General features: G+C 38.2%; 4 protein-coding genes and 1 long non-coding RNA gene across 7 annotated transcripts; 4 read left to right on the top strand and 1 right to left on the bottom strand.

Annotated features, from left to right (window-relative positions):
- The first annotated feature begins 10 nt into the window (after window positions 1-10).
- Window positions 11-5,431, top strand: LOC110853352 (WASH complex subunit 5). The gene is made up of 17 exons (XM_022101616.2): window positions 11-209; window positions 311-372; window positions 458-560; window positions 633-824; window positions 884-1,095; window positions 1,179-1,548; window positions 1,615-1,768; window positions 1,855-2,103; window positions 2,171-2,290; window positions 2,373-2,611; window positions 2,696-2,950; window positions 3,009-3,302; window positions 3,365-3,772; window positions 3,838-3,940; window positions 4,014-4,200; window positions 4,270-4,508; window positions 4,919-5,431. Exons 1-17 carry the CDS (start codon window positions 150-152, stop codon window positions 5,257-5,259), a joined length of 3,588 nt encoding a protein of 1,195 aa, XP_021957308.1. The 5' UTR covers window positions 11-149; the 3' UTR covers window positions 5,260-5,431.
- Window positions 5,432-5,812: 381 nt separating this feature from the next.
- On the top strand, window positions 5,813-9,435 carry LOC110853395. The gene is made up of 7 exons (XM_022101659.2): window positions 5,813-6,003; window positions 6,208-6,574; window positions 6,673-6,750; window positions 6,831-7,861; window positions 7,931-8,217; window positions 8,554-8,660; window positions 8,733-9,435. Exons 2-7 carry the CDS (start codon window positions 6,218-6,220, stop codon window positions 8,976-8,978), a joined length of 2,106 nt encoding a protein of 701 aa, XP_021957351.1. The 5' UTR covers window positions 5,813-6,003; window positions 6,208-6,217; the 3' UTR covers window positions 8,979-9,435.
- Window positions 9,436-11,246: 1,811 nt separating this feature from the next.
- On the top strand, window positions 11,247-14,695 carry LOC110853058. The gene is made up of 3 exons (XM_022101284.2): window positions 11,247-11,747; window positions 11,869-12,133; window positions 13,501-14,695. The coding sequence occupies exons 1-3, from the start codon at window positions 11,647-11,649 to the stop codon at window positions 13,861-13,863; spliced, it is 729 nt and encodes a 242-aa protein (XP_021956976.1). The 5' UTR covers window positions 11,247-11,646; the 3' UTR covers window positions 13,864-14,695.
- Window positions 14,696-14,752: 57 nt separating this feature from the next.
- LOC110853484 lies at window positions 14,753-16,632 on the bottom strand. The gene is made up of 2 exons (XR_002548215.2): window positions 15,182-16,632; window positions 14,753-15,109 (listed from the first exon to the last, which is right to left on the bottom strand). It is a non-coding gene; the product is annotated as an uncharacterized LOC110853484 (long non-coding RNA).
- Window positions 16,633-18,252: 1,620 nt separating this feature from the next.
- On the top strand, window positions 18,253-22,483 carry LOC110852977. 3 transcript variants are annotated; one of them, XM_035854274.1, is made up of 3 exons: window positions 18,253-19,251; window positions 19,313-19,550; window positions 20,850-22,483. In XM_035854274.1, the coding sequence occupies exons 1-3, from the start codon at window positions 19,157-19,159 to the stop codon at window positions 21,252-21,254; spliced, it is 738 nt and encodes a 245-aa protein (XP_035710167.1). In that variant the 5' UTR covers window positions 18,253-19,156; the 3' UTR covers window positions 21,255-22,483. The 3 variants fall into 3 exon arrangements, with proteins under 3 accessions (XP_035710167.1, XP_035710168.1, XP_021956858.1); XM_035854275.1 differs by having other exon boundaries at window positions 18,255-19,251; window positions 19,340-19,550; XM_022101166.2 differs by having other exon boundaries at window positions 18,263-19,251; window positions 19,343-19,550.
- The last annotated feature ends 102 nt before the right edge of the window (window positions 22,484-22,585 follow it).

The following is a 22,585-nucleotide window of genomic DNA, read 5'->3' on the forward strand; positions in this document are numbered from 1 at the left end:
GCGATGTCGCATTCAGAACCAGTCAAACCTACAGCTGGGTAAATTTCATAAAAATAAATATGAAATACACCGATTTTTCGGTTTTGCATGTACTTTTTGTGGACATATAATAATTTTTAGAAGTAGTTAGAAATAGATAATTGTTAGAAATGTCAGACTTCTTAGCGGACAACAATTTCTGCGGTCAGACGATTCTACGATTAGTATCGGTAAATAATAATAATTAACAAAAGTTGTTTGTTTTAAACAAATTGTTTATGTATTTGATTATTTTATTAAAAATTATAATATATTCCTAATTATATTTTAGCAAGGAAATGCTATTTTAGCTGATTTGCTCCGCCTCAAGGAGACTGTTCCATCTATATTTCGGTAAGCATGAAACATTTTCTATACAGTTAACTAATAGTTCTTTGTAAAATTTTAATGATGACTTATTCGGTTGTACAAATTTTAGCCTTGAGCATAAATCTGATATTCAAAAGTATGGAGAAGTCCTATGTGACTTTAGCTATTTTGCGGGGTCGGAAGCATTCGAAAAAAAGTTGGAAAACAGTCCGGTATGATGTTTAATGAATCAATTAATTATGTTATTACGTAATTAATTAGTTGTTGCACTTAATTATTTACAGTCTCTCTCTGAAGTTGATCAAGAACTCCGTGAAAATTATATCGAATTACTCAGCAGCTTTTATTTTTTGTTTGAAAGTATATTCAAGTACGTCACGGAGCTGAATCGTTTCATAGAAGATGTTCACGAGGGTTACTACATCCAGATGAGCTTGGAAACCATTTTATACGACAAGGAGGGCAAACAGTTATTGGTCAGTAAGACGAAAATAATGGTGTACTCATTTTAAAGTTTGGAATGTTCTTTATTCAGACTGAAAGCTTGTTCCTCTATGGCGTCATGCTTCTTCTGGTTGACATCCACATCGACGGAGTGGTCAGAGAGAGAATGTTGACCTCATTTTATAGATATGCTGCAGGAGCCTTTCAGACGGAAACGCATGTGGACCAAGTTTGTAAATTATTTAGAGCAACGGGATACACAAAAGGGAAAAGGCCGGCTGGATATCCGCAAGATTACTTCAAGTAAGTAATTGTAAAATTGTTGGTTTTTTTGTCCGTCAAATTAATTGAATCATGTATTTTTGTTCAATCATTAAATTATTAAGACGAGTCCCCATAGACGAAACTTTTGTCCAAATGATAATTGGAGTACTTCGATCGGACGATATTTATCTTCAAGTTGGATCAGCATATCCTCTTCCGGAACAGAGATCGACCGCATTTGCCGGACAATCTTCCATGCTCGTGATTATCTTATTCTTTACCCCGATGGTGCTGCATTCAGATAATGCAACAATGAGGGAAATCACGGATAAATTTTTCCCCGACAATTGGATAGTTCCAGTCTACATGGGATTCTTCATTAATTTAGTGGAAGGGTGGGACTCCTTCAAATCGGCCAAGTTGGCTTTAGCAAATACGGTGGAAACGGCACGAGTTAAGCAAATTACGGGAGATAAGGGTCCAAAAGTTAAGGTGATTTTGTACATCCATTTATTTAGCACGTTTTGATTCTGACACAATTTTTGGTTTTGTTTCTAGTTACTGATTGAAGAGACTGAAAAGTTTCTGAAGGAAGGGCTCCTCACGGAAGAAAACGTGTTGGAAAAAGTCTCAAAAGTCATAAATTTGCTGAGAGATTGTAATGTTACGTTACGTTGGATTATTTTACATTGCACTCCTCCCACTGCTGTCGGTATGCAATTAATGAAATATTTAAATTAAGTAATCTCCATTAATTTTAGCCTCTTAATTTATGATTATAAACTAATTGGCTATCAGACGGCGTCAAAAAAATGAAACAACTCCGTGACACGGTTCTATCCGAAGTAAAATATGACCCAGAAGTTACGCTCAAATTCTTGCTGAACGTGGCCCAGTTGGAGCTGAAAATTAAGGAATTATTCAGAAAACTCCTTTCAGAGAAACGAGATCGCTGGAATAATTATAAAATAGAAGCAAACGAACGGATTAAGGAATTGTCCGAAGTTTTCAGTGGGACAAAGCCTTTATCTCGGATTGAAAGGAATGGTAAGTCGCATATTAATGAAACCAACAAGAACTTGACCAATAAATAACATTGATTTTCATTTTCTAGATAATTTACACCGCTGGCTAGATACAAAAGCTGGTCAAGTAGACTCGCTAAATTTTGACGAGATAAAAGTCTCTGGGAGGAAACTTGTCGAACTGATTCGAGCTTTTGATGAAATGTTGGGTATGTAAAGTAATGATGGTTACCTAAAGTACCTAATTTTATGTATAAACCTACTGTTAATTTGGATAAAATTAAATCGTAGAATTCCATGGACTTGAGAGTAAAGTACAGGTTCGCGAATGGGTGACAGAGATTGTGGCATGTTTTAATAAAATGATACGAACCGGATCCATTAATGAAGACAAACTCGTAACTATTCAAATAGTTGAGGACTTGGGTTACGCATGGGGTTCGATAATCGACAGCTACACGCCACACATGCAGAAATTGATTCATAACGATCCCTTTGCCGTTTCAAAACTGAGAGCTGTATTTTTAAAGGTAGCAAACTTAGAATAATATTTTTTACAGAATTTTTAGTCAGGACGTTTTGAAGATCTCGTTTCTGTGTGTGTATTTATTTAGCTCTCGTCAGCCATGGATTTTCCACTAATGAGAATTGGTCAAGCTAAGTCCAACAATTTACTAGTCAACGTCTCCTCCTACTACTCTGAAGAATTGGTCGCCTATGTCCAAAAAGTGTTACAGATCATTCCAGAATCCGTATTTTCAATCCTGCACAAAATAATTGAACTACAAACAAATTCCATTCAAGAATTGCCAACAAGACTGGATAAGGATAAAGTTAAAGAGTTTGCTCAACTCGAGGATCGAATGAAGGTTGAAAGAAAATATTATCTAACCTTATACAATTTTTTTGAACACTTGCTTTTTGCAGGTCTCACGACTAACTCATCACATGTCTGCCTTGGCCGAAGGAATTCTCATGATGCAGACAACCTTGGTCGGAGTGATAAAGATAGATCCCAAGAAATTGCTTGAAAATGGAATTCGAAAAGAATTAGTTCGCCAAGTTTGTCAAGTGCTTCACACTAACTTGAATTTTCAGCTGAAAGGTTCGGGAAAGGATTCTGAACTAATGTCAAAGTTGACGATTATAGCAAAACAGTTTGACGGTATATTGCGGTCATTTGAATACATTGGAGACTATGTCAACTCAAATGGACTTAAGGTGAGCAAGCGATCTGTGATGTTATGTCAAGTTGAAATATAATTGAACCTATAAAATTACAGATATTTTATGAAGAATTCTCTCGAGTACTCAATTTTTTCACGGAGCAAGAATGCAACAGTTTTACAAAGAACAAAGTCCTTCATTTTCAGTCAATCTATCAATCCAAGGAGATCCCCATTCCGATTCAATTTATCTCCGCGTCTCCAGGGTCATCATCATCACCTACAAATGATTTGTTAGATTACTCTGCCACCACCTTTTTAGGCCGACTGGCCAACGAACTGATATCCATTAGTGATCCCAAGACATCCTCGTTCTTAACTGCGACGAGTAGTTGGTACGATTTGAAAACTCATGCAGCCCTCCTCACGCCAGATTACTTTTCCGTGATGGAGAAGGGTTTAGGTGTTTCTGGGTTGACTGGATTGGACAAGATTTTGTCGTTCATGATTGCAAATCATATTCAGGTTTGAATTTACTATTGCAATTGTGTGTGACGTACATACTAATTTTTATGTGGGTTTCTTATTAGGCCTTGACAAAATTCATGAGGAAAGAGTTGACAGAGAAGAATAGTGTGAAAGATTTACTTGGATCTCTGGAAGTACAACTTTCGCCCCATTCTCGAGTAGTTGGTACTAGCTTTTTTCGTTTCTCAGCAATCAATTAATCAATATTAAATGTGTGGCACTAATTTGTTCTGAATAGATTATCCTCTAAAAAAGTATCTGTCATGGTTCAAAATTATAAGAAGCGGATCGACATTGGACTGTGCTGTAATTCTCCAAAAGATTGGTCAGCTTCAACTGCTTCGCAAACGTATTCAGTACCAACTCCGAGTTGCTGCTAGTTTTCAGGCGAAACAATTACAAAATGCCCTTGGCGTGGTTAACAGGCGAGTATATACATATATAATGCATGACATGTAATTTCTACTTATTTTAAATTCCTTCTGTTTCTACAGTTTAATGGCAGAGGTGCAAATGTCTGAATCGTGCAGTAGGAAATCTACTACGGGAAACATTCCAAACGATGAAGTGTCAAATATTGCTTTTGAAACGTTAAACTATTCCGAGCCGCTTGGATTGTATGACCCATATGCAAAAATCTATATAACACTTGAACCCATTCCAAACATGGCGACATATCTGGCGGTCATTGTAGTGAATCATCTTCATAAATTGGTTTACTCGAAAAGTTTGGGTATGAATGAGTATTAAATATAATTTAATTTGCGTATTTAACGCAGGAGTCAATGACTCATCACCAAAATCGTAAAAATCAGCACATTATTAATTATATCTCCGCTCTGGAAATTTAATTAAAAATTCTGAAAGACAAATTTGAAGTTGATTAGTAGGATGACTATGAGTTTAGTTTTTAGCCAGTTTGGAAGAGTTCCAATTTTTTAAGGCTTCCCTAACCTTGACATCTCCTTCAATATCTGAAGTGTATACTTTCTTTAATTGACAACTTGCTTTACAAATTCATGGTCCATAATTTTAAAGCAAAATCACAGAGCTGATATTGGTTAAAAATGTGTTGATTTTGACGATTTTGACGAGGAGTCGTCGACGCCTACCTCAATGCGAGATTTTTTAAATTCCATTCAGGGAGCCTAACATGCCGAAAAGTTTCCGAACCTGCGGACGGTTTCCCATTTGTGATTGGATTATCAACCCTCTTCTTCCAATGTAATCCGTCCCAAACGTTCGCTTTAGTCTCCTTGCTGTGCCAATATCTTAATTCCATGGTCGTCCATCTCTCCGCCACGTCAAACATTGGGGGAGGAGGAACCCCAAATAAGGAAGATGTACAAGATTTCAGTGCTGCCTATTATCTCCTCATCATACTTACCAGAGTTCATCCACGCAGTTCCGAAATTTCAGAGTGGATATCTCAAATGGTTCCTTGTTTCCGCATATTATCAAATATCGTCAATTCAGTTCCTTAATTTAATTTATGTATGATTTTATATTTAATGCAAAACTATAAACTAGTCAATTATGTGCTATTTATTATATGTTTTACAAGTATTTGATGAGGTTTGTATCATAATTATGAAATAAGATTATTATAAATAATGCGAAATAAAATGAAAAATAAGAAGAATTTTTCTCAATGAAGATTTACTGCATGTAATCGAAAGCTATTTATCAAGTTCAACATGTCCTCACATGCAGTTGAAAATTCTATATATAAAAATAAGTTCAATAAGTCGAACTGCATAAATTTCTCGAGCAAAAATCATGGTCAAAAATGCATAACACATAAAATGTTGGTCAAATATGACCGTCGCAAATTGTATAAATGTAACCTGCTGTTTACATTGGAAAATTGGAACGACTCTCAAATCTGAAATATCAGAAATTTAAAATGTTTATTACAAATTTTATCAAATTGTCTCTGATTTTTTGATCTGATTGCTTGTGTGGAGTCGTATGATTTGCGGGGAGCGAGAGATTTTGAAGAAGCAAGAAGCAGCAAAACGTATATGGAACTGCTTGAGCTGAGCACGGAGCAGGTTGTTGGCTGGCTCATGGTTGCTGGTGTTAAATCATGGAATTTACGTTCCACAAATTAAATTAATTCTAGGTGAAATTAATAATTATCAAAGCCATAAATTGTCAAAGTTCAAATCCAACCCATTTTCGGAGTGATACTAGATCAACTTTTTTCCAGAATTTTGATTTTAAAGGTAAATATTGTAATTTTTCATATGAGAGGAGATACATTGCACATTCTGTGTACTGTTTCAGCAAAATAAAAACAATTAAATTGCTTAATTATTGAAATAATTACTTAATTTGAGTATTTCCTGTTGTCTACTCTCCTATATCGGTTGTATAATCCAAACATATAATATAATATAATACCAATTGAAAACTTGTCTTCATTCCAGATAAGATAAGATGAGGCGACGTAGGGGTCCGAAACGAAAAACTGTGCCCCCGCCCCCTTCTCCTCCAGCCAAGAACGAGATCGATGATGACGACGAGACGGAAGACGACGATGTCGAGGTCGAGGTGGTGGATGAAAGTACAACAGTGCACCCATATGACGGTCGATTGAGGTCGCGGAAACGTCGCGACGCGGTCGCATCACGACCACGATACCAGCGAAGGAGACGAAGGAGTAGCAGTTCTTCTCGACCACCGACTCCACGTTTAATTCGAATCGACGACCGTGGCAACTTTATCGAGTCAGGTGAAGGGGTTCCCGACCCATTTAAATGGCAGGGTACCGTCCACCCACTTCTAATACCAGATGTAATACAGCTAAATAATAAATTCTTGTTAAATTTAACTTTTTGAAATTCTGACAAAAAGTGGTTATCACTTAAATTATCAAACTCTTTGTTTATTAGGTTCTCGTGAACGTAATGTTGCGACTAGAATTCTCTGATTTTCGCAATACTCAACTTGTTTGCAAACAGTGGCGAATGGTGAGTAAAGTAATCAATATGTGCAGTCAACTCAAAGTCAAAACGTTAACTTATAATTAATATAACTATAATAATTGTAGGAATGTCTTCGAATAATGCCACTCCGAACTTCGATTTATCTCAACTGTTTCAAGGACGTGGCAGGATTCATGCGAATTCATGAAAACTGTCACCACAGGTTTACACACATGCGAATTGGTCACAACTTGAATCTTCAAGATCATTTGATGCAACGATTCTTCAGCAAATTTGGGCCGTACATTGAATATCTGCATCTCGAGGCGCACTGGATTCCTGCCTCGTTGAGACGAATTCTTTTCGAAAAACTACCCAATCTCGAAGAATTTATCCTTTGTTCTCAACGCATTTGCGAGTTTAACTTTCTTCCCTCATCCTCGAGGCATGAACCGGAACAAAAGTTACCAAATGTCAAGATTTTACGAGTAGAAGCTAAATTCGAAACAAGTGGGTGCCACTTTCTTCAAGAGTTACTCAGCGTTATGCCCAATTTGACCGTCGTCACGGGTTTCGATTCAATGAAGGGGAAGAGGTTGAGCACCGCTCCGAAGTTCTCACGATTGGGTTCTCTCCATTATGAGCAGTGGGATAACCAAACGGATACATTAGCCGATGGTATCGATGCGGATCTCATCTTTAGCAAGATTCTCTACAGAAATCGCCACTTTCGATTCACTTCGTTGAAATCTGTCAAAGTTGTGTTTGACGTGGACATGGTGTATCACTTGCGCGTCTTACCACTCAAAAGTTTGGAAATTATCGTTCCCAGTCAAACATTTGAATCATGGCATCCACGACAGGTACATCTGTTTAGTCACATTCTTAGCTTTAACAAGACCCTCAAGTCGCTGAAAGTCAACTACTGCTCGGGAAAGACCAAGCTCTTCTCCACCTTTGACGGGATTAAGCATATGAATAGTTTGAGACATTTGACCCTTCACCGGGTCAGTGGAAACCTGGACTTTCTCTCGCTGATTCCCCAACTCAAAAGCTTGCACATGACGCAAGAGGATTTTTTCGAATATTACGACGAGTTCCACGTACACGAGCAAAAACCCCACAAATTGGAATCGCTAAAGTTGTATTATACAAGGTGAGTATTGTGTTGTCACCATTTTCTTTCTGATTGGTTATATAATGCCATACCCGTCACCTTATCTAGTTGGTCAGTCAGCTCCCTCTTCGTGGAATTGCCTCGCCCTGCAAAAGTACTCAACGTTATGCAAATTATTATTCAGCGATTCCCAAAATTAAAAAGTTTCCGAATGGAATCTATAACGGATCGAGCGTTGGACATGATTTACGCGATGATGCCACAACTGGAAGAGTTGGAAGTGACGAATGGGTCATTCACATCAGCGGGACTCAGTGGGATCCCAGTCATCAATCAAGGCCAGTATGCTTCATCTTCGCCATTGCGTAGACACCCACACATTGGAAACCTTACAAGTGAGTTTAGCTAAAAATTTTATCATGTAGTTCGGAATTAGTGTTTCGTATCTTGCGGGTTTGCTACATTTCTTGCACTGCAAAGCAAGAAACCCAAGAAATACAGATGCAATAAAGTTTGAGAAACTGCAAGAAATATGCGCCATAAGGCCACGCGCTGTATGAAATATAGCATAGTAGTTTTTTGCGCCGTGCATTTCTTGCAGGTCAAAATATGTAGCTGCAAGAAACCACCATGAAACCACTTTCTTGCGGTGGTTTGTTACAAGTGATTAATTGCACTCGAAACACTGCGGAATATATTTATTGAACGTGTTTTATTTATTTTTCTCATAGATTTGAAGCACCTTCGACTGGAGTCTAACAAATTGACGGATTATGGCATCGTGTCGAGTGTCATCCATTTGCAATCTTTACGATCTCTGTCGCTTTTATGTTATAAGGTGTGTTGTTTTAAATTAGCAAATTAGCAAGATTACTATATGTGCTAAACCAACTCATTTTTTTTCTCGTAGATTACTGACGAGTCCCTCTGCGCCATTGTCAGGAGGCTTGGATTAAAAGAAATCAAGACTGAATTTTGTTACGAATTTACTCAGCCCATGATTCAATGGGCATCTAAAATCTGGAAGGATCGAGGCAGCGAAGTGATAATCAACCCATACTGCGGTAACATGGAGGTTGAACAAATTCATGAATTTCTCAACGAAAATGGTCCCATTCACGTCTCCATCCCTGACTTTCCAGTCTACAAAGAATAAAATATGGTGTCCCGATCGATTATACAAGTATTTCTAATAGATCAACGTATTCCATCAATGTTTACCTACGAATTTTCTACTTCATTTTAAGTCTTCCCTGCCGACAGATCATGTAGGACTAGTCGACACGTGCTAAAACCACATGTTGTGCATATGAACTGTACTAATTGTGAAGTAAAAGTCAAAACAGTATGAGTTTGTTTATAGATTTCGTGAATCAACTACTTTTACAGCCTAACACTTTTTCAACTTCTGTATGTATTTATATTCACAGATTTTTGGACCTTGTTTTTTCATACATATTTGGTTTGTTTACTTTTTAATATGTCCATTCTCAACGATGTGATCTTATATTTAATATACTAAATATACGTATTTTTATGTGAGGAACAAATTTTATCTTACTGTGTAGAGATATTTGTGTGCTTAAAAACTTAATAAAATGACTTGTTCGAAATTGGGGGTGTAACGGATTCAGTGTTCTCGGAAGCGTGGGGACAAAGGGACAATGTCCCCATGATCTGGAGACATTGGAGGACAACTCTCCCTCCCCTATACATACAATGTTAATGTCCCCACGGCTTCCGATGCCACCAACTAGAGTCACCCACCCGTCGAATTAGACCAGTTCTCTGCCATATTCGTTCATTCATGAATTAGCCAGACTACAAAAATTTAGGAAATGACGCCACGTAAATATGTACGACGGTGGTTATTGCGTAACGCGTGTGTGGTGTGGTGTAAAAATGTATGCTCATGGTTTTTGTCTGACTCAGCAGGAGGAGATTTTGTACGTCGATATTTTCTAAAGTTCTGGCAATTAGCACAAAACATGTTGACAGGTTATTTCAAGAGAGGAGGAAAATGTGCTAACCATGTGGGTGGTGGATATGTATAGCTTATCCATCCATCCATACACACACACACCGGCATGACGAATTACATTTGCATTCTCAGAATATCAAGAATAGTCCTTCGTTGCTGTATATTTATAAAAAATCGTACGTATTTAAATACCTACGTATGCATTATATGTAGGCATTCATGGATAATGATGGAGAGCGAATTTAATTTTCTACGTGCCTGCCTCGTCCTCAGTCCTGATTAAAATAATAAACCAAGTCGACGACGACGAAACCAGAATCCAATTCTCCATTGTTATCTAAATATCTTACATTATTCATCATTCATTGTACATTGCGCGACGCGTATGTAAAAAGTTGAGTTGCACAGATCCATGCATGCAAAAAAATCGGGCTAGCAGACTCGACACCCGGTGAGTTCTGCTAATCAGGCAGATCTGTGTTCAGCATAAAAAGTAACCAAGAAAAACCAATGTAAGTATTTTCATGGATGGAATTTTCATGAAAATCTCTGATTTCGGGGATATACAAATTTTTGCAATACATACTCCAAATCCGAGAAAGCAGACTTTATTTGCTCAAGGATCAATATGTAACAATGATGAGGTAACTAACTCTCCTGCTTATCGAGACTACTTATCTTTGTATCCTTGCTTGGGCGTGGGTGGTTTTGTTATTAATACAAAACCAATTGTATGTACATGTGGGATGATTTTGCCATTATTTATCACACATGGGCGAAACCAGATCAGGAACCCCCATCAAACAGAATATTTGCCGTCTGGGTGGGTGTACATATTATTCTCACCGAAAATCTGTTACATACGTAAAAGCGGACTGGTTTGGCTGGTGTAATGGTGATGGTTCAGGTGTTGATGATAAAAAAGCTTTTTGTCCGTTCTCCTGCTGCCTGCATGCATGGAATATTTGAAGCTTGTCTGGGCAATTGTGTACCCACGAATGTATACTTATGTACTTACAAACGGATATTTAATATACAAGTTTTTACACGAAATGGTCATTCTCTCATCATCAACGAATTAAACCACATTCTAGATACATACATACATAAGCACAATACATACATAATAATAACTGGTAAAACTCGACCAAATTGAGATGATGCTACATACTCACCAACAACCATGAGAATTTACATGTAGATTTAATAGTTTAAAACCCCAGCCACCAGTTCATCCAGAGTATCACTGAACTTACATATACCAGCCAAATAACAATGCAATTACTATTGCAGGATGTCGTGGCTCTCAATGATGAATATACATATGAATGTGGTTAAAGCAATCTACAGTGTACGCGGTTATACTGCTTGTTCGTGGTAATAACTAAATTCCTGGCGTGTCACTTATTAGACAGACATTATTATTACTATCTATACGTTACACAGTATTCTTTCCCCATGCTTTGCTGGTGCTGGTGGTGTGGGAAGAAGGCGAAATCCTCGTAAAGATTTTGCTTATTTTGTTTCACATTCACGACTCAGACGCCAACAGGAAAGGTTCACGACGGCCAAAACAGTACCGACCGACCCACCGAAGAAGGACGTCACTCCATCGAATCACATCACCACCAGCGTCGTCGTCTTTTAAAAACCGTGTATAAAACTCTCCCGTGTCAATGTCATGTGGAGTCATTCGTTCATCACTAGACCGGCTGGAAGGTGGAGGAGAGACAGATCATCAAGATAATAAAGTGTCGTGTGAATAAGTACTTATCATCGCTGTGTGTGATCTTGAGCTACAATTTGATTAATTTAACAAGGCAGATTTTAACTCTGTCCAAAAATGGGCGACTCTAACAAATGGAAACCCATCGTCTTCACAGCTTCAGTAATTATAGCGTTCACATTCATATTAATTTTATTCGTGCACAGATCTAATCAAAGGTGAGTGAATGAGTGGGAGGGAGTGAACGATATGCAAATTAGATACATAAATATTAATTTGTCTCATAAATAATAATGATACATTTTTGTGCTCATCTCATTTTTTGTATTTTTTCTGCAGACAAAGGCTGTGTCCGAACGCTCAAGATCTTTATTACCTCGAAGCACTAAATGGGAGCAGCAGTGGTACGAGTGATGGCGGTGCTGGGGGAGAGGTCGGGACCTGTCACCGAGAACACACGACGGGACCCTGCGCCAAAAATATGATCCTCTACTCGAAACCGTTGAATGAAAGTGTGGGTGTTTGTGACTGTGATTTGACCCACAATGAGCGTGGCCTCGTCTACCATGAGCCGACTGGACAGTGCTACTTCATCTTCACCCAGGTACGGATACGGACAGATTATGGAGAATTGCTCTCTGGTTTTGATTAGCAATAAGGATTAGTGAGATATCACAGTGGAGGGAGGGGTTGATAAGCCAAGATAAGTAGAGAGTCCATAGCGTGGATATTTGAGCGTGGCTTTCTGGGGTGATGAGTTACATGCACTTGCAAATTAATTTTCTCCTCTAGAAACCATCAATTCGTGATTGTTACATTTTTAGTACCAATTAAGGATTAATGAGGTATCGGATTGGACGATGATGGGAGTGGAGTGGTTGATAAGTGAAGATAAGAAGAAAGGCGTGGATATCATAATCATCATTGCATTTAAACGTGGCTTTATGGGGCGATGAGTTACATACACTTGCAAATTAACTTTCCCATCAATTTGTGTTACATACATTTTTAGCACCAATTTGCACAACAATTAAGAATTATTCGTAGTTTCTAAAATTTTGCATTTATGTAAATCGTAAATAATTCTAATTTAAAAAATTCTTCTGTCTTCCATTTCTCGCCAATCCGTCCACCCACCACATCCGACGAATAAGCATGCACCTGAATATTTTTAGGCTACCATAAACACACCTCTCACTCTCGAACCGTATTGAATTGAGGATTAAAAATAGTTATTTAGTTGGTTGGGAATTTAGTGCAATAGGATGTAATGTAAATCTGTCAGGGGCATAATACACATAATTTATCTTCATGCCGCATTAGCACTTAATGCTTCACACAGTTAACACTTCCTGCCCTATAATATCTGTAATTGCATGCCAAATACCCAATCTATGCAGCCAACCTGTCAAATTTATGGGGGTAATTGACTCAATTTTTACCTTTAAGTACTTACTGGTGGAATATCCATACAAACTCTAACTCATAATCTGACACAATAGTTGAGAGATCACATCACATCACTGGGGATGAGTCAGACCTTTTACTGGGTGATTCTCATGCATGTTGGTTGGTATGCGGCACCCATAATTATGTATCTCTTTTACTTGTTAGGAGGATTAGCCCACAGTTCAATGAATGCATGCAACGAAGGACATGACGCATAGTTCATCGTTATGTGAAATTAATAAGTAATTCAGGAAATCCCTGCGTCATACTTTCACGAAACGTCAAACTAATTAACAAATGTCGTAATAATTATTCATACTTTTACGAATTACAAGCGATTCCCAGTTTTTATCAGCATCTTTTTTTGTGCCAATTTTTTTGCATGTTCTCCATATTTATTTGCGCGTAGGGTAAAAATCTAAAAACTAAGTAACAACCGTTGTAAAAATTCCTTCCAAATTTTTATCAGCACAATTTTTCCAATTTCTACATATTCTCATATTCTCCTCATTATTTTAACAGGGCTACTGCTCCGCGACCCACTGGCTGGTTCCCTACAAGGACGCGACCTGTGCGGAGAATCTCTGCGCCCGCTGCGAGATCAACCTCTGCGCCTCCTTTCCTGACAACGGCTTCGAATGGGTGCAGCTCAAGGACGGCTCCTGCGCCGAGCTCGGGCTCAGCAGTCACCCCACGTGTGAAAGTTCGGAAGATGTCATCCACTTCGCCAAGTTTAAAGCTTTCGCCTCCTGTGAGAAGACGAGGGGGAGTAAAAAGCCCCTCAACTTTGCCACCGGTGGGATCGGCGTTCCTCCGGCAAAGTGTCCGCATGGCTATTCCAGAACAACGTTGGGTCATTGTGCCATCAATTTCGATTTTGATTAAGGACAAGAAGTATCTAGGCGCTACATCCGGATCGTGAATTAAAAGTGATGAACAGTATTGACTAATGATGAGATATGCAAATAAGTATGTGTGCCAGTGTGTGCGTGTGCAAGTGATGAGTCAGCCTCAAGATCCGGTCAAGAAGTTTTTACATCTCATTATTTTATACGAATTTATTCCTACCAACCACCGTCATTGTCCTGACTGTGAGAATAAATGCAAATGTGTCTGCGTATTATACGATACTAAGAAGACGAAGAAGCCCTGATATTTATGTCGAATATTATGATGTCAGTTAGTGCAGGAATCCTCAATTTTACAAGTATTTCACGCATTGGCCGTGGAAGCGTGGGGACAAAGGGACAATGTCCCCACGGTTAGTCGATGTCCCCATCACCTGATAAACCCCTCTCTCCCCTATTCTACAATGTTAATGTCCCCAGACGTCCCCACCGCTTCCGTGGCCACTGATTTCACGTTACAAGGTGTCCCTCATTTTTATTTTACAAAACCGAATTCCTGACGGGTGTGTGCCTATCATCCCGATTACTTACTAATTTAATTTATGATAACACAAATTGTATATTATTTTATTTATGTTGTCCAATGAAACGATGACATGTTTACTACAACTGCAACAACAACTACCTTTATTTTAGTTAGATTTACCTACCCTATAATTACGCCGAATGAGTATGTACACCTAATCAGACGAGATTAACAACCTGCAAAACAATTTATTCCATTGTAAACTCTTGAACTTGATTGTGAAGAAAAGAGCACGAAAAAAATGGATTGCAGAAAAAATAAAAAACAATTTATATGCTCGTCACTCCGAAATGAAATATCATCTTCGTCTTTATAATCAATCATTCCTCCGAGTGGTTTTCATAAACACGATTTATTTATTTTAGTCAGTCGGCATTGGAGAGAAATCAGTCATTATAATTTATGCACATTTATGACACTCTTAGACTTTTAATGATTTCGAAGTATTTTTTTAGGTCTTCGGGTTGAGTGGTATTTATAAACGTGCATTTCAGCATTTCGTTGTCATTTATTTGCGAAGATCAGTGTTTCGTTTCTTGCGGGAGAAAGTCACATTTCGTGCACTGCAAAGCAAGAATCGCAAGAATTGCAAGTTGCAAGACCTGCATTTCGTGCAGGTCAAAATATTTGCATAGCTGCAAGAAACCACTTTCTTTCGATGATTTCGTGCAAGTGGTTACTCCCATCCGAAACACTGCTGAAAATAATAAATAAGTACGTGCGAATTTACAGATAAACATCATCAATCGCTGTAATTTAAACGACGAACCTGAGACGGGATTGATTTGTTGGATTATGAACTTTGTTCTTGACCTTTTTTATCAAGATTAGTATTTTTGCAGACCTTGGACTTGCAAGATAAATACGATTTGATTAATGATCTCCAACCTCATGTAGTATAATTAACACGTACTAATTAATAAGCAAGCAAATTAATGTTAATTACTTTCACTTGTCAAAAAAACGTTCAACTCTGCCCATCATAATACCACGAGGTCGTTAAATACGTACACACATGAATGAATCACAATACAAATTGCCAGGTATATATTATGATTTTGACAGGACGGAGAATGTCAGTCATATGAAAGCTGTGACTGACAAATGAGATCATACATACAGAGGGTGTCCGCAGTTTATATGAACAGTATGACTTACCTTATAACTTCTGAACACGATGACTGTGAATTACTTTAGCGATCTCAATGTGTTCTCCATTCATCTTAGCAACAAGTCTGAGTCTTGGTTTATAACTTCCAAACACATTTTGACACATTTCAGGGGAGATAAGATCCCATTCTTGATTTAGAACTTTCCAAAGCCCAACCAAAGTTCATGACTTCTTCTTGAAAATGCTTTGTTTCAGGCATCCAAACCCGAAAAAATCCATCTGACCGGTTCCAGATTACTGAATATGGACCTCGGAATAAGATGTCGTGGTCACTCCGATTTTTTTGTTTAAATCTTGGGCGTCATAATGGGTAAACTCCGCAATATATAAAAATGTTGTGTTGTGACGACTGCAAACTTTGTCGAGCTCCCCAAAGGTACTTTTAAGCAATTTCGAGATCCAAAAACTTATGTCGAACATTGTCCATGAAGTACTTCGACTTTATTTTCACATTATACCAGACAGTATCAATGCTAGCACTCCACGGGCCGTCAATGTACAAACCACCAGGAATCAGTCAAACAACTTTTCCTTCTTCTCAGACCCATAGTTTGAAACATGCTTCCGGTCCTTTATGCAATAAATTATTTTTATCCAGTTGCAGTTTTGAATGCAGCAGAGTGCCCCCTCCAACGTGACGACAAATTCGGAATTTTTACTCCCAACATGACCCTCAAACAGCCTCCGACTGTTAGTTTTTTGTTTACAACATTGGATAGTTTTAGTGTTCCGAATTTCGCCTTCCTAAGGACTGCTTTTTTCAAAGTTGTGATTTATAACACGATTAACGTGTTCAAGAGGCATCTGGGATTGTGTTGTGGCCTTAGTTTGGTCGGAGGATTCTCATTGAGAGGGAGGCGGTCATTTTGCTTGAGGGTGGGATAATTCGTCGTTTTGAGGGGTATGCATTTTTAGATATACATTGGTCGGATTTAACTAATCATCTTCGTTTTCTAGCAAAATTGATGAAGGGATATATGGGGGACACGATAAGATGGGTTTCAAATTCACGGACTCCAAAATGGTAATTTTTTTGTTCGAAATTTGTAAGGAGCAAATCCTATTATATATATATATATTCTTGACCAGGGTGACCCAAGGAATGCGCCTAATTTTTTTTGTGAGGTCACACCCCCCGGGGGGCGAACCACCCCCCCTGTGGGGGGAAGTTGAGACTGACCCCAGAATATTGTTAAGCAACTATCTTGCATGTTTCCTGCCAAATTTTAGAATTTTCGCCCTCATGGTTCGGCTGGTTCATGCGTTTGAAGGTCATAAAACAGGCGTTCTGGGGCTGTTTCGACCACACCCCATAGCCTAACGGGCAGACATGGGCAAATGTATTTGTGGGGGTTTGACTTATCCCATCGAATACTACATACGCCTATGAGGGTTTCTTGGAATCGGGTGGGATGCTCTAGATATCCCATCTGGAAGTTTTGACAAAAAATTTCGAACCTAGTATGGTTTTAACTACCTGAAGTTCGAAATTTTTTGTCAAAACTTCCAGATGGGATATCTAGAGCATCCCACCCGATTCCAAGAAACCCTCATAGGCGTATGTAGTATTCGATGGGATAAGTCAAACCCCCACAAATACATTTGCCCATGTCTGCCCGTTAGGCTATGGGGTGTGGTCGAAACAGCCCCAGAACGCCTGTTTTATGACCTTCAAACGCATGAACCAGCCGAACCATGAGGGTGAAAATTCTAAAATTTGGCAGGAAACATGCAAGATAGTTGCTTAACAATATTCTGGGGTCAGTCTCAACTTCCCCCCACAGGGGGGGTGGTTCGCCCCCCGGGGGGTGTGACCTCACAAAAAAAATTAGGCGCATTCCTTGGGTCACCCTGGTCAAGAATACATATATATATAATAGGATTTGCTCCTTACAAATTTTGAACAAAAAAATTACCATTTTGGAGTCCGTGAAATTTTTGGATAATCGTTTAGGTACTTTCCGGGGCCAAATTAGCTTCGGAAACCGCTTTTACGGTTCCCCCACTTTGGGGTCACTTTTTGGGGCCACCTTTGCAGATAGAAATTTGAAACTTTGCGCAGCTGTTGTCATGAACTTCAAGTTCATGTGTGCCAAATTTGACGCCAATTGGATCATCCGTTCGCATGTTACCCATGTAAATGTGGTGTTCATATAATCTACGGACATCCTGTATTCGCACGGATGGAGATGGGTTATTTTTATGACTCGTAGTACAGATAAATAAATAGCGTGCTGAATGGCAAGTTGTGGCCGTAAAATACACTTCATGTATTTGTGCCACTTAATCTTTGAGATACTTTTCTAAATACTAAACTTGCCTCGATCTGTAGCAATAATGTGGATACTTTGACTACACGAATATGAATATGGATATGCGTGTATGTATTTAGTGGATCTATTTACACCACAAAAAGAGTGATTCAATGGTCCATTGATGATAATAATTATCGTCACTTCTTGCATAGTGGATGATGGATGGATGTCGTCCTTATTATGTATGCAGGACGCCCCCACCCACCCAAATGGTATTCTGTTCTGACCAAAAAGTGTACATATCATATCCATTCCATGCGATTTGCAAGTTATTTTTCATGAGGGATTTGCATAAGCAATCTCTTTTCCCCTACCTCATAATAATTCTGGCTAATCTGTCTGTAATATGGATTTTACACCTTCCTCTCTGCCTACCTTGTTAGTTTTACTAATGTTGTCGATGATTAGTTTTCATACGACTTCCTGACCGTGTGTATATAATATTATTTTAGTGTTTGGCTTGTTAGCACCTGGGATGGGACGCACGCATTCTGCATTAAGACACCCCCAGAAGAAGATCGCTGTCATAAGAAGCTATTAATAGGAGGAGCACACGAGAGTGGAAAATACTTATAAATTGGAAGTAATCGCACTCCATCAGTTTAATGTGTCGTCGGTTGTCGTCGTGATTGGATCAAATCGACTCCACATAAAAAATTGCATCTTCTTCTTCTTCAGCTCAGTCACGACGAGATTTATTCGTCTTCACTGGAAATATAAATTCGTCATTGTGTCACAAGTGTCCAGTAATTCATTCATCGTCGTCATTTTTGGACAAATTCAGCCCAGTAATTCCTTGAACACTTACTTATTGTTACATCACGAGCATTATTATATCATTTCCCTTGTACTTTGGTTAGTGTAAAATTGCATATACAAATTTCTCGTGATAATGAGTGATGATTCGATTTATTAAATTGTTTGTGACCCAGTGAGATATGACATATCATAAAAGGGTGACAGAGAGTGAGACACGTATGCATGTATAGTGCAGAATTCGGTATTAAAGGAATGCAGAACACGGACCAATTTGCAGATCTGAACCGGCAGTGAGGGGCATAGCTGCCAATAAGCGCAAACCAGTGATAGTGGGAGCGATAAGTGTGTATGGATAAGTTACGGCATATGTACATCATCACATTCCAAAGCTTCACTTGTGGACTGGATCACTAAAATTAATTTGCAGATTTGTGACTCGAATCGTGTAACAACACGATAAATAACTCGTGTCAAACACTTAAAATTACTCAACATCATCATGCCGTATAGTAAAACGTGTAAATTAGTCGCCCTCGGGACCATCGGAGTCTTGGCGATTTTAGTTCTTGTAACTTTATACAGTTTGAGGCCCAGGTATGCAGAAATATTCCTGTAATTTTGACACAATTTTGACCCACATTTTTTATACCGCAAGCGGAAGAATTAAAGCTGTATCGTTAAGCAGATTATGTCCGAACGAGGGGGAATTGATGCATCGTGAGACGAGTACGTGTTACCCAAAGGAGACGAAGGGGCCCTGTCCGAATAATCTGGTCCTCCTGGGAGAAAGTGGGCGCAGTCAGCATGGCGAATGCAGCTGCCCATACAACCTATTTAATAGGACCCTCTTGTACGACAAGGCGACAGAGGAGTGCTACTTCGTCTTCACGCAGGTATATTTGCATACATTTTTTACTCAACTTCCGGTGGACAGTGACAATCAGGGCTAATTTTAACACATTGTTGTGCTGTGACGCAATAAACGTTCTTTCATCATCAACCCGACAGATTGACGCCAGACTGTGACGTAATGAATGACAAAGTGTCATTGACAATGCCCAATTTTAGTCAGGGTTCCAATTATTCTTTAGAATTCTGCAAGTCAAATGATAGTGCAATCAGCCGTGGAGGGTTTCATGATGGAATTTCCCGAGTGGCCAAATTTAGTGACGTAGCTATTTATCAGGAGCTGTCAGTCGTCACTATATATATTTCCACCGCATATGCAGATCTCTCTAATTGCAATGTCATGTTAGATCGTCTATCGTATTTTTTGAGTCCCGGCCAAAACGGAACTCTATCGTGTTTTATTATTGGATAGAGAATTTTTAGTCTTGAATGATCAAGAAGATTGCAATTTCTAGTATGGATTTCATAAGTAAAAAGTTTTGACAATTTGACACATGATTCTCCAAATTATATATACACACTGATTGCACGTGTTGCACAGCAATGCATTGCGTAAAGGAGCATGCTTGCCATGTGAGCTTTTTTCATCTGCAAATACCAAACCTGATCAATGCCACCTACATATTTTATTTACTTAACAATGATCAAGGGTCATTTCATTATTAGAAATATTTACATTTTTACAATGGCTCATGACCTGGCAATTAATCACTTTTTGAGATCAAAGAGAATATTATTATTGATCGGTTCCGGTTTCTATTTATCATGCATACATCGAGATCAACCACGTTTATTTATTTATGCACATATGCACATAAATATTTTGACAATTAATTGGTCCAATATGTTCATGTTAACGACGATGGTTCTTACAATCTCAGTCGGCCGACTCGTTATTTTTATTTTAAGAGACAAGGTCGCACCTCTGCTCTAATACTAATTAACTCTTTGGGTCTATCAATCAATCACCTCTTAAGACAAGGTGTGCCAATAAATGGAGTCATAGGCAGTATATTTACACACACAATGTGTGCTAATTAGTTGTCAAACGCAATATAATGGTTGGCAAATGTACATACATATCTAATCTCTGATTATACAAAATATGACCCCGGATGTGACACTATTTCATAACCAAAATTAAGTTTGACATATTTATGTACAACCAAATATAATTGAAATTTTGAGACCATGATTTACAAACATTTCAAAAAAAAAACAAAAAATAAAATTGCATTCATTTTTTTCAAAATTTGCATAATATTTTTTGCATAATTTTCCAGGCCTTTTGTCCTTCTGGTCAGTGGCTTAGTCTACGAAGGGATGGGACACCCTTTTGCGAGGAGAACTATTGCCTTCACCACGCCGCCAACGTGACTTCGGGTGACCCCGACGCCGACGTATCACTTAAGCCTGCCGCCTCCTCCTCCTTCCAGTACGAGAACGTGCAGTGGGTCCCAGTTCATGGGGGAGGCTGTGCACGTCTCGGATTTGAAGAGGAGGGTTGTCCGGCCGGAGGTGTAGTCCGATTTCATAAGGATTACATCATCCCCAGCTGCCACACGCCGCCAAAAAGGCTCAACACCAATATCGGCTCGATCGGTGTCCCAGCTTCGAATTGTCGGTTAGGATCGTATCCAAGCATCATGGGCAAGTGTCAGCCACAGTTTGAATTCGATTTCGACTAAACAAAATTCCAGCATCAATTCACATATCTCATCTCACGTCACAAATTTATTTCGTGGTTTGGTTTCGTGGGACATGAAAGGGTCAAGTTTTCCCGAATTATGCATCACTTAACGTAGGACTCGATGAAGTATCGCCAAAATTGTAAAAATCAGCACATTGTTAATCATTTCTTGGCTCTGGGAATTTATTTTAAAATTCTGCACGACGCATTTATCGTTGCTAATTTTTTAAAAATATGCACTCCACACTTTGACAGTTTTTGGAAGGAGATCTCAATAAATTTAAGAAGCCTTCAGAAAAACTGGAACTCCTCGAAGCTGGCTAAAAAAAACTCACCGTCATTCTACTAATCAACTTACTGACCATATTAGAGTTTGATATTTCTTCTAAATATAACTTTGTATTACTGACTAAAAATTTGTCTCCCAAAATTTTGAAGCAAATTCCCAGAGCGGAGATGTGCAGATTTTGACGATTTTGGTAATGAGTCATCGAGTCCTGTGTTAAAGCTACTTGATATTATTAAGAACAATACGTGTCATACATGCTTTTGAGTAGAAGAGGATGCTAATTTTTTATCAACCTCCTCTTCCCGTCATCCTCCTGACGATGACACTTTGATTGGCATTTGACCATTGTACGTGTGTCCAATTAAGGCTGTCACTCATAATTCATCATTATCGTCACCCACAAATTCCTGATACATACGTATGCCAACCCAACTACGTGAACATGTACCTCTTCAAACCGCATGGAAGAAGAAATCTCATTTTTTTAAAATATTTATACGTAACAATTTACGAATTAATTTTTCGCTCCTTTTGTATACTGCACCCCAAATTTTATTACTTTATTCTTCCGAATAATAAATATCTTTTAACTAGTTAATTAATTATTTAATTATTATTATTAATTTCTCAATACTTAATTAGTTTCTCTACATAGTTTTTAAAGCATAAGTTGATTTTAAATGGTAAATATCTAATTATGTATGAATAATGATTAAATGTAAAACGTTATAAATGTAAGAATACAAAAAAATAAAAATTTGTAAAATAAATCTTTGTGTTCAAAACCTTGAATTTTGTATAAATAAATAATAATATCGCTTAAATTCACATCAAAATGTTTCATTTTTTGGGCATATTAGCTGCCAAATGAGGACAACGATACAAATACAACATTCATAATAACGAGTAATATCAGTCGCCATATTTTTGGAGCACAAGATCACTTTTTTTATGGGAAAAATGTTCCTTATTATTCAATAATTATTGAATATTTCGTAATACGGAAGAGCAAATAAATACAAAATATAAATAAATAATAA

The sequence above is a fragment of the Folsomia candida genome, unplaced genomic scaffold (assembly GCF_002217175.1).
Source record: "Folsomia candida strain VU population unplaced genomic scaffold, ASM221717v1 Fcan01_Sc008, whole genome shotgun sequence".
Classification (NCBI taxonomy): Eukaryota; Metazoa; Arthropoda; class Collembola; order Entomobryomorpha; family Isotomidae; genus Folsomia; species Folsomia candida.

Bases quoted from the DNA above. Each gene is read 5' to 3' on its own strand.
- LOC110853352 (XM_022101616.2), top strand. From the start codon at position 150: ATGTCAGACTTCTTAGCGGACAACAATTTCTGCGGTCAGACGATTCTA. The intron at 2,104-2,170 runs GTAAGTCGCATA...TTCATTTTCTAG, and splicing joins ATCTCGGATTGAAAGGAATG to ATAATTTACACCGCTGGCTA. The intron at 4,509-4,918 runs GTATGAATGAGT...AATTCCATTCAG, and splicing joins GGTTTACTCGAAAAGTTTGG to GGAGCCTAACATGCCGAAAA.
- LOC110853395 (XM_022101659.2), top strand. From the start codon at position 6,218: ATGAGGCGACGTAGGGGTCCGAAACGAAAAACTGTGCCCCCGCCCCCT. The intron at 6,751-6,830 runs GTGAGTAAAGTA...TAATAATTGTAG, and splicing joins TTTGCAAACAGTGGCGAATG to GAATGTCTTCGAATAATGCC. The intron at 8,661-8,732 runs GTGTGTTGTTTT...TTTTTCTCGTAG, and splicing joins TGTCGCTTTTATGTTATAAG to ATTACTGACGAGTCCCTCTG.
- LOC110853058 (XM_022101284.2), top strand. From the start codon at position 11,647: ATGGGCGACTCTAACAAATGGAAACCCATCGTCTTCACAGCTTCAGTA. The intron at 11,748-11,868 runs GTGAGTGAATGA...TTTTTTCTGCAG, and splicing joins GTGCACAGATCTAATCAAAG to ACAAAGGCTGTGTCCGAACG. The intron at 12,134-13,500 runs GTACGGATACGG...TTATTTTAACAG, and splicing joins GCTACTTCATCTTCACCCAG to GGCTACTGCTCCGCGACCCA.
- LOC110852977 (XM_035854274.1), top strand. From the start codon at position 19,157: ATGCCGTATAGTAAAACGTGTAAATTAGTCGCCCTCGGGACCATCGGA. The intron at 19,252-19,312 runs GTATGCAGAAAT...TTATACCGCAAG, and splicing joins TTATACAGTTTGAGGCCCAG to CGGAAGAATTAAAGCTGTAT. The intron at 19,551-20,849 runs GTATATTTGCAT...ATAATTTTCCAG, and splicing joins GCTACTTCGTCTTCACGCAG to GCCTTTTGTCCTTCTGGTCA.